The sequence below is a fragment of the Azolla caroliniana genome, unplaced genomic scaffold, assembly GCF_043228905.1.
Source record: "Azolla caroliniana isolate FFs.n. ecotype wild unplaced genomic scaffold, voAzoCaro1.0.p SCAF_90, whole genome shotgun sequence".
Classification (NCBI taxonomy): domain Eukaryota; kingdom Viridiplantae; phylum Streptophyta; class Polypodiopsida; order Salviniales; family Salviniaceae; genus Azolla; species Azolla caroliniana.
This window is the reverse complement of record NW_028230525.1, coordinates 15,193-25,792: the sequence shown is the minus strand read 5'-3', so window position 1 is coordinate 25,792 and position 10,600 is coordinate 15,193. Positions and strand designations below refer to the sequence as shown.

The following is a 10,600-nucleotide window of genomic DNA, read 5'->3' as shown; positions in this document are numbered from 1 at the left end:
TCTAATTGGTTCCTAAACAAGTTAATGTTAAACAATTTGGCCAAATTGGTCACTAAACTGGTTTTGTGTTAACAAGTTTGGCCAACTAGGTTAAGCCTTAACTAGTTTAGGAACCAGTTCGGTTCAAGTTTGAAAACTCTCAAACCGATTAAGGCTTAACCAGTTTGGCCTTATCCACACCAAATTGGTTAAGCCGAAACTGGACCGTTACTACTTCCTATAAACTAGATGGAAATCCAACTTAAATTCCACCAACATTGTTTGTTCACCTCTCCCTCTTAGAAAACCGAATTTGTTTTCTCTCACCCGACTATATTTTTGCTTTTTGCAATGCATATATTGTCGATGAGAAAACGTAAACGAAAACCCACAAAAATGAAGAAGATACAAATGTTGACAAACACTCAAAATAAAGCTCAAAATCTGGTGGAGACATTTTTGCAAATTGTGGACAATTGTAAATAGATTGTCTCATAAGAGCACTAAAAGGAAATGAAAGTCTAACAATAAGCAATTTATCCAATACAGAATAATTTTCAAGTTATCCAAATGGTTCATAGTGGCAAAATGCAATCCAATGGAAAATGATGGCATTTGTGATGAGCCTACATGCAAAAGATCTAAAAATTATGTCACACAATAATCGAATTCGTGAGATCATAGTTAATGAGATGGACATTTTTGCCAATCAATGAGGAAATAGAGGTAATCAAGTAATTTTTACTTGGTTCAAGATTTGCAAAAAATTAATATTCCTTGTCTTGGAATGTAATTTTATCTTTCAACTACTTTATTGTGTTATATCGTTTCTCACAAGGTACCATCTTGGGCATTCTCAAATGTAACGTAGAACACACACCACCATATGATCTTTCCCAAGCAAGGATTCTTGAAACCTTTAACAAAGTTTGGGCAAACAATGTGTTTCTTATTCATTTATTTTGATATGCTAGCGTATGATTGGGACTTCTAGTTTCTATGTGTTTGATGTTCTTTGTAGCAAGTCGGTCACACACAATAACAATGGCTTCTATATATATATATATATATCACAATGACTCAGGAGTACATTTCCCTTTGATGCTTTTATCATTTATTTCTTTATGCCTTATAGTTGCATGCATTCCCTTCATTAATGTAATCAATCCACTTAACACCTCTTGCAATTCTATGTTAGATATTTGACTTGTGACTATTCATCAAAACTTACATCTCAACTGATGCTTGTAACCTTCTGTTCCTATCTTTCAAAAGTTTATAGTAACTTATTCATTTAGCATAACTAATTGGGCTTCATTGCATAAAGGACATCACATGATTTGTTATTTCTCTCATAGTTATTTCATGCCATCAAGGGTTAAACATATAGAGCTTTGGTTCAACTCTTTGTAGCTCTAGCACACTCATAAGAACCTTTATAATCAAGCAAATTGGGCTATGTAACTTCAAGTTAGGATCCCATTTTAAAAAACAAAGAATTAATCTCTTGATTCAATTGTGGTGCAAATTAAAACCTTAATCTTGCATGGTTTTCTTATACAAATTGCAACGAGTAGGCGAAATACAATTATAGGGACCATGTGCATTCTTTTCTGGAGATAGAGAATCTAACAAAAATAACTTGATTTTGAGTAAAATATGCATTCAATGCGCGTTTAGAAATTTTTCATTGATGGTGGTGACTCGTGAATTTGTGAACCACTACTTTTAATGTGTACCCTTTGTTCTTTTGTAGGAATGGTGGTTATAGCTCTTCGCAATTTTACTATTGTTATATGCTCCTTTATTTTTTCTTTTTTTGCATAAAGTGCTAATGATTCCAAAAACTTTGTTTTTCGTGTGCCTCTAAGATGCCTTCATTAACCTATGAAAAGCAAAGGGACATTTTCTAGATTAATATTTAGCTCACTATGTATTTTTCATTGTTTCAACTAGGACAAACCATTCAAGAATGTATTTTCACAAAAATAGGTTCATAGGTAAAGTGGACTCAATGATACATAGGTAAAGGTTGAGCATCCATTTTAAAGCACTTCTGGATAGAAAAAATACTAGTTATTACTCAATATCTGAGTTATTTTATGTGCGTTGTTGCGTTATAATGCAGTAAACAAGTTATTCTAGGTACAAAGAGCTTGTACGCAAGAAGAAAGAAAGGGTCTAGAAATTTTGTAGTTTGTCACTTAGATAAATCCATACATGGGTATTCTTAAGAATGATGGTACATGGTATTGCTATGAACTAGGCTAAAGAACAAAAATAAACTTCTACATCCAAATATTTATAAAATGATAACAAGTCTTGTATCCAAGGCTAAAACTAATATTACAATTTCCTCTCGAGGACATTATCGCCAAAAAGAGGGGCTCAACCCCATTTTTTATAAGGGTTCCAAGCCTTGAAAGTCCCCAACATAAGCGAGATGTTCCTTTTCCTCGACAAATTCGCATGTTCCTTTGCCTAATTTAGATAGTTTCCTCCATGCTTAGCATAATTACAATAGCTCCATTATCGTTGTTCACTTGTTGTATCAAAGATTATCGTTACAATCGCCAATTTTTGCATTCCATTTCGTCCGTCAATATGGTATCAACATTTATGATTATGCAGTACACCCATTCTTGATTGGCAAGCCGATATGGTATTAGTTGTGTCAATATTTGGTGTTGATGCGAGTCCCATTGACACACATGTATTGGTGGTGGCTCCACAGGAACATTCCAGACGAGACACGGTGACGATGACAACGAATGGCAGCCATGATAGTCATTGGTAATGATACAATATTGTTGAAAAAGGAATTGGAAAAAGAATGAGAACATGCCAATTGTAACAGCCCCCAAGTTCCAACCAAAAAAAAGAGGAAGGAAATCCCCCCCCCCCCCAAAAAAAATAAAATAAAAGCAAGCTTGTTTTTTGGAGCTTTTTCCATGTCTTTTTTGGAAAGGGAATATAGGGTGGGGGGAAACAGAACGCAACTACAACATTATTCACAACAAGAAGGCTGAGGAGGATGAGGATGAGGATGAGGCTGAGGAAGAGCTGTGTGCCTACTTTTGTAAATTACCCAAAAGAAGTTGGATGAGATGAGATGATAGATCATCATCATAATATTAATAGCGGTGTAGGATGGATTAATGCTTAGTTAGACGTACGTGAAAATTTGTTTAACAGCAAAGGGCCTTCTGAGGGAAGAGGAAGAGGAAGAGGAAGAGGAAGAAGGAAACAAAGGACCTTCTCAAGGAAGAAAGATTAAAGAAGAGGAGGAGATTCAAATGAGAGAGGGAGAAGCAGAGATGGTGCATAAGGAGGAGGAGGAGGAGGAGGAGGAGGTGCATGTAGGATTATTATTGGCGGGTGCGCGACCCTTCTTGAGAGGATGTGTGGAGGATGTGGACCCTTTGTTGCCGTCGCTTGTGCGTGTCCTCCGAGAAACCGGCGCCGCCGAATGTTGGCACAAACATGGGACCTTCTTAGAGCACCTCCAACACGTGTACCGCATCCTCAAGCTGTGGCACGCTCCCGACCCCGTCGCCCTTTGTGGCCTCTTCCACTCCGCCTACTCCAACTCTTATGTCAACCTCGCCATCTTTCAACCCGATGTGGAGCGCACCCGTGTCTCTGATCTCGTTGGCCCCGAGGCCGAGACGCTCATCCACCTCTTTTGCATCGTGCCACGCCACGCGCTCATCCATGACGACCTCCTGGCCAAGTCGGGCTCCGACTCCGACTTGCTGGCCGCCCTCGCCGGTTCCCGTCCCGTCCACGACCTCATCCCCCCACCCGAAGGTCTCACCGTCCAACACATCCGCACCGGCCACGATGTGCACCTCCCCAGATCCGTCCTCGCCTTCTTTCTGCTCCTTACCATGGCCGATTTCATTGACCAGCTCACTGGGTGGCAGGATTCGCTCTTCGGGAATCACGATGGGAACCTCCGGTGGAGTGGAAACAACTGGGCAGCCCTTTGGCCCGGCAATGGCAAACCAGGTCTCTGGATGTCTGCCATCTCTCGCATGGGCCTCCTCCTCCACCTCATCGTACGCGAAGAGAGGAAGGCAACAACCTCAGCCTGTGACAGAGATGGTGGAGCCAGCAACTCATACCATTACTTGAACCTGGAGCAGCTTCCTCCCATCTTTGATGGGTGCACACAGATACTTGATCCCGATCACCAGATACAGGCGCGCGATGCATACTGGGAAGCAGTCCAACTCTCGGACTCTGACACCGATGGTGAAGGTGGAGGGGATGGTTTGCAATCATCCTCCAGGGGGCAGCGGCGGGAGGAGCTTCTAAGTCGTGCATGCAAGCTCAACCCATGGATTGGCGAGCCTCATGTGCTCCTGGCGCAGATACATGCATCGCGGGGCCAATTCGAGGTAGCAGAGCAGGAGGCCCGGCGAGGCCTCACCCTGCTATTGCAGTGGGGCACCAATTGGGACAAACGTGTGTCATGGGAAGCTTGGGTTGCCTGGTCTCGTGTCCTGCTCGCCAACTCCAAACTCAAGACTTGGCCCAACTCTTCATGGGGCATTATCAACCTTGGCCTTGTCAAATAGCCTCCCTCTCCCTCTCCCTCTCCCTCTGCTTCAATATCTTGATCACCACTCTTGGGACGGACATCAGAAGGAAGAAGGGAATGGCCGGCTGGCCGTCTCTATTAATTTTTAATTAATAAATCTTCGTTTGTAGTGCTCAAATGTTGTTATGTAAGATGTAATTAATACAACATCTTTCATGCTGTGATGAACTTTATTGGTGTTCCGGGTTATTAGTAAATGAATGTGCAGTTGGGTTAATTGATCAAGGCCATGTTTTACCTAATATAAAGTGCCTTGTAGAACAGAAGATCCGATTCAACTTGTAATTATATTATGCCAATGGCCTTATTTTTGCTAGTATTGATTGCTGTTTGGTCGCTCTCTATCTCTCTCTCTCTGATATACTATGGGTTCGCCCTGCTTAAATGTCCATTTTATTTTTCAGAGACCATGCCTCATCAATTCACAAAGTTTTTCACAGTATGACTAAACTTCTTCTAAAACAGTATCTGAAAATTGCAGCTGATTAATGCATTACGTTTTGATCTCCTATGTGATTTCTTTTCTTCCATCGGGAACTGATTAAATCACTTCAAATTAATTCATGTTTTCAATATTTCTAGTTCACCTAGCGTGTACATGGTTGCTGGCAATGATACCCCTACATACCTTTTATCTATGATGATACTTATCACAGTGGATGGAACGTTTTGCCTCGCTTCACAACAAATGATAACACTTGATGGTTATTATGAAGTCTTCAGTCCTGTTTGCTTCAAATTACAATGTTAACTTCTTTTTTACCTTTGTATTACTTGTATAATAGGGATCAATATTGAGAAGGATTGTGAACATAATTATTTAAGTGTTGAAAGGAGCTTCAGATTTATTTACCATTTCATTAAAACACCGCATGTCCTGGCAGAACCATTACATCCTCATGTTTTCTACTCAAAGAGTCAATATGACACAAGAAAGAGTAGGTTATGACAGCAGAAATATGAGAAATCTATTGTCGGTCATTAGCTGCCTAGATGAAGTCAAGAAATTGATTGCACAAAGCCTCAAGTTGATTAGCAGGGATAAAAAGACAGAAGAAATGAAGAGATAAATATCATGTCGTGAGTACACATTCTGAAACTATATGCCGCATGCCAGATGAAAATTGCAACCAAACATATGATGATTATCTCATCCTATGTTTTAATATATTCAATTAGCGGATATAGAGAAAGGAGATCCTAATGGTTTCGTATAGGGATTCAAGTACAACATGATATCAGTGCATAAACACATAAAAAAGATATTTAGAACTTCAGTGAATATCCATACAAATCATCATACATCAATCACAAGCAGTAGTGTAGCTTATTCTCAGCTTTTTCTAGGCATTGTATTGAATGACTTACTACTGAATGTTATTCATTCCAAATGAAGAATGAGTAATACACAAGTGAATAATGTTGTCTAAAATAGCTTGTCACTCCTGTACACAATGTCTTTTAACAAAACAATATACAATGCACAAGAAAGTCCATGCAAAGCAAAGCATCTAAGCACTGAATCCAAGCTCAAGAGGATTTAACCGTCTTGATATTTCATTCGTTGCACAGACCTCGTGTGCAGCTTCTGAGAATATATTAGTTGCCACTCCTGCATTGCATATATTTGCAAATGCTCTTGTGTGTCTCATCCCATAATCGGCCAGATACCCGCAATGCAACTCAAAGGTACGAATCTGAATCAAAATCTTTGGGTTAGAAACTGAACAACGCACCTGAATTCTTTTTCTTAAAATTCTTAGGTTACCTGATTTATTTTTCTTAAAACATAATACGAAATCAGTCATTTCATATTTACCATTGATTTTAAGCACGACCAATCATCCACCAAGACAGTGCCCTGTGGTCTTATTGCATTCAGAATTCTCGGGCCTTCCTCATCGCCAAAAAGAATCTTTCCAATGAGTGTTACACTGTTATCCAGGTGCATTCTGTAAGACATCTCGTTAACTAGCTCTTTCTGCGCTTCTATCTTCTCATTTGAACCTTCTTTCCCCATCTTAAACTGATTTTCACATAAAAAAACATCAAAATATTTGATATAGAACACCTCGAACTTTAGGTGAAGCAGTATGAATAATACCAAAATCTCTACAGTTGTAAATTTTCTATAAACATAATAAACAGATATTTTTCCATCTCCAATCCAATCATTTTTTTCTTCCCCTTGGTGTGGATATCCAATATAAATAACACTGCTGAAAGCAAGCCCTATGAAGTATGTCACGACATACATATAAACGGCGAAAAACATACCTTGTGCCAAAGAAACAGCAGATCAGCATCCCTTTGATGCACACCTTGAAACTTGCTCCCCTTGCTGAAATGTAGATTTATAGAAGAAAGTAGATCCTCATGGGACCAGGAACTGTTTGCATTCGCAGGATCACTACCCAAATACACGTATACATTTTCAGCACTGATGTTGTCATCCCCATATTTCATCACATGTGAGCCAGTTATGTATGTTTCTTCGTTTGAGGTCCTTGATTTAACCTGGAAAAAGGAGATATTACAATGACTAGAAAGTAATTGCCATATGCAAGATCTAACCTCTGCATACTTTTCTAAAGAGCAGGCATATGAAAATGGAGGGATAAAACATCTTTGGTCAATGACAAAGTCACCTATCCTGTGCTTGACCTATGAATCTAGTGATACGGATCAAAGTAGCATATTAAGTTGACCTATGAATCTAGTGATACGGATCAAAGTAGCATATTAAGTTGCTGATGTGAGGTTGTCAATGTGGGAATGACCAGCTCATACAATATGTATATCTACCTATCTATCTAGATATATACACATGCACATTAGATCCAAATAGTTTTGTACTATGGAGGCTGACACACTTAAATACATAAAGCTATGGACCCACTGATTGAATACAAGTTATCTTGCATTTATAAGTTATGCTTACAATACGTAATCAAGTAGTTTAGAAGGTGTACAATTTTGGGTTGTTATATTTAGAACTAAAATGATTTCTGAAGTCCTTTTCACTGTCAGTTTTACATCAAAAATTTATAATGTTAAGACCCTTACAATATTGTACTGATCCTTCAGTGTTTCCAGTTCCAGATTGTGAATCTCACTGAAATTGCAAAAATGTTTGCTGTTTAGCATAATCTTATTGTGCATTTCTTGTTGTAAAAAATAATGAGAGAAGTATACCTGTCTTCCATCCAAGCTACACTATAGAGGTCTCCAAGGCATGTAAAATATTCAGCTGGTGGTGAAGGTTCCATGCCAGGACAATATGTTCCCCAACTACTTTCTTCTGCATTTGATGCCGTTGTAACATATATATTCAAATTATTAGGGAGCAGCCCTTCAAATATGCTTCCACTCTCACATGCTTCCACATAAATGACCTATATCACAGACAAAACAAAAATTATTTCCCTTATATACGTAAATGAGTAACCGTTGGCCTTATATAGCAAATATGGATACTAGTCTCATTATAACCAACAGTCTTCCATCATAACAGGAAGTTCTTATCCTATGATGAAGTTATGAACCTCATGAATTACAAGATTGGCATTCGCATGAAGGGTCCACTATTAAGATTCTCCTAAGACTACTGCCTGAAAGAACACGCCTGGAAAATATACCATTTCTTTGAAAGCTGAAGCATCATGCTTTTGCTGCAAAGTTTTGACGAAGTCATCTGCATACAAATTAGGATTGCTTGGCATTCCTAAAAGACATTTACAAACTAAACATCAGTTAATCACGAAACAAACTTTTATCATGAAGGTCATAGAGCAATATAAAACTTATCCAGAAGCAAAAGGGTGAAAGAAAAATCAAAGTAAAAAACCAGCTGCTTTTCAAGATGCTTCCAAGCTAATTAATGCAACCTTGAGGTCAGAAAATATCCTTGTCACATGATTCTTAAAATGTGCAGGTACAAAGAAAGACATTATAACTTAAATAGGAGAATCTTCCTCACTGACAGCAACACTATGTTCTCATTTTCCTTGTTGACTATGATTTTGAGCAGCTACATGGCCATTGCAAAAGATTTACATAGTAAAAGAAATCGAGTTTTGTTTGTTTTTAGATGTGTGTTTTTCCATGCTAACCTATACATTCATGTGGTAGGAAAATTCATCCTCATGGTGAAGTAAATAACTTAATGAGGATTTTGTATCTTTGTGGAGACCATACACAAACTTGAAATCCCTCAGGACCTAAGTTTCTCTCATTAGCTTTCTCTTCTTCCACGGAACTAATGCAGTTCAAAACTCCAAGATAAACAAAGAGAACGAGAATATTATGAAACTAGTCAATGTTTCTAAGTCAGACATAATAATTTTCTTTCTTCATATATGGATAATCCATGGGTCATGTAAATTTCTTATGCTTGGCTTGAGAAAGAACATGTAAACTACTTATATTTCCTTTCATGAAAATAAATGAAACCCATACCTAGCACTCCAGGACCTCCATGATCAGAGTAAAAGATGAAGATGTGGTCATTGGGACCACTATTGACAACTTTCCCACTCCCACCGACAACCGCGCTCTTGTTTCCAAGAAGAACAGCAAAGAAGTTGTCGACTGTCACATCATCTCCAGTGTAATCCTGGCGCATTGTTTTAATCTATGAGAAATATTCCCTTATAATGCAAGGAACACATACAAGGGCAAAAAAGACCCAAAACTTTCCTGGACAACTAGATAATGCAGAGTTTGCTACTAGAGAGGAAATTCTGCCAAATTTTGAAACCCTACAGGTTTTCTGGTAAATATTCAGGTTATTATGATGTTTTGCCCTAAATATAATTCTAGCACCTATATAAAGACATATACCTTGGGAACACCTGCATACACATCACTTCCCAAGGGATTATTGATGATCACGCCAGGATGAGGGTTGTAATCGTTATCTGCTATATCATCATACATGAAGACCACAATGTTCTCATCTTTCAAGCCTCCATTCTTCAACACATGATAGGCATGGCAAACATCGGCCTTTGGCGATTGATTATTATCACCATAAAAAAAAAGGTCAAGAAAGAGAAGGATTTTACCATAAATATAAAAGGAAACAACGAAAAAAAAACAGATTTGCCAATGAAAGATAAAGAAAAATACCTGATGTCTATAATTCCAATACCCTGCTGAACCCGCGATTAAGATGGCCCATCGTGTACTGAAATCTGAATCTGTAGTAGCTTCATCTGTAGGCAACAATATGATACCATCACTCTGAATCCCAACTGAAGAGAGGCGCTGATAAGACCTGGATGATGATTCTACCTGTACTAATACAGTAGCTAAAAGAAACCCTAAAAGGGCACCCTTCATAGATACCATCTCTCTGTGTGTGCGCGTGCGAGCGATTGATTGAAGTGAGAAAGTCGTCTGTGACTACTTTACCATAATCAAACCCAAAGACATGTATTTTTCCTCATCCTTTTATCCTGCCTTAGGAAGAGATGTTCCTCTTTGGATAAGTGAAAGAAAAAAAGCGCCTGCAGGTAACAATCGGCAACGGTTCGGTTCGGTTCGAGAGGGTCCAAACCGAACCGTTTAAATTTTTTGAAACCTGAACCAAACCGAATCGAACCGCGAAACCGTTAAACCATTAAACCATAAAAATTGCGGTTTCGTGGTTCGGTTTCGGTTTTCAACATAGGTCAAATTTTAAATTTTTTAAATTTTATAATATTAAAATTTTTTTTTTTAAAGATGTTTCTTAAATGTGAAAATAAGGTCTAAAAATGAAAAGATTGTTTTAAAATCATTTTAAAATTTTTTACAATTTTTTAAAATAATAAATAAATAATAAATAATAAATAATTGTTAAACCGTTTAAACCGCGGTTTTTTACTGATGAAACCGAGCCGAACCGTTGAAACTGTTAAGCCGTTAAACCACAGTTTCACAATTCGGTTTCGGTTCAAACCAAACCGTTGCCGCTTGATACCTACAGGGTCTCAAGAAGAGCTAGATAGATAGCTCTCAAGATTAGAGCAA

General features: G+C 38.3%; 2 protein-coding genes across 2 annotated transcripts; one reads left to right on the top strand and one right to left on the bottom strand.

Moving 5' to 3' along the window:
* The first annotated feature begins 3,266 nt into the window (after positions 1–3,266).
* Positions 3,267–4,898, top strand: LOC147849281 (E3 ubiquitin-protein ligase). Its single transcript, XM_087337689.1, has one exon. It carries the CDS (start codon positions 3,276–3,278, stop codon positions 4,560–4,562), a length of 1,287 nt encoding a protein of 428 aa, XP_087193815.1. The 5' UTR covers positions 3,267–3,275; the 3' UTR covers positions 4,563–4,898.
* A 960-nt stretch (positions 4,899–5,858) lies between these two features.
* On the bottom strand, positions 5,859–10,071 carry LOC147849280 (vacuolar-processing enzyme-like). The gene is made up of 9 exons (XM_087337686.1): positions 9,716–10,071; positions 9,428–9,592; positions 9,044–9,200; positions 8,224–8,309; positions 7,781–7,980; positions 7,652–7,700; positions 6,863–7,102; positions 6,405–6,611; positions 5,859–6,282 (listed from the first exon to the last, which is right to left on the bottom strand). The coding sequence occupies exons 1-9, from the start codon at positions 9,935–9,937 to the stop codon at positions 6,097–6,099; spliced, it is 1,512 nt and encodes a 503-aa protein (XP_087193812.1). The 5' UTR covers positions 9,938–10,071; the 3' UTR covers positions 5,859–6,096.
* Positions 10,072–10,600: the final 529 nt, after the last annotated feature.

What these genes read in the sequence shown, in the direction of transcription:
- LOC147849281 (XM_087337689.1), top strand. Translation starts at nt 3,276, where the DNA reads ATGAGAGAGGGAGAAGCAGAGATGGTGCATAAGGAGGAGGAGGAGGAG.
- LOC147849280 (XM_087337686.1), bottom strand. Translation starts at nt 9,937, where the DNA reads ATGGTATCTATGAAGGGTGCCCTTTTAGGGTTTCTTTTAGCTACTGTA. An exon ending in TGTATGCAGGTGTTCCCAAG is followed by an intron (nt 9,201 to 9,427) that starts GTATATGTCTTT and finishes ACAATGCGCCAG; the next exon opens with GATTACACTGGAGATGATGT. An exon ending in TGAAGGATCAGTACAATATT is followed by an intron (nt 7,103 to 7,651) that starts GTAAGGGTCTTA and finishes TCCTTTTTCCAG; the next exon opens with GTTAAATCAAGGACCTCAAA.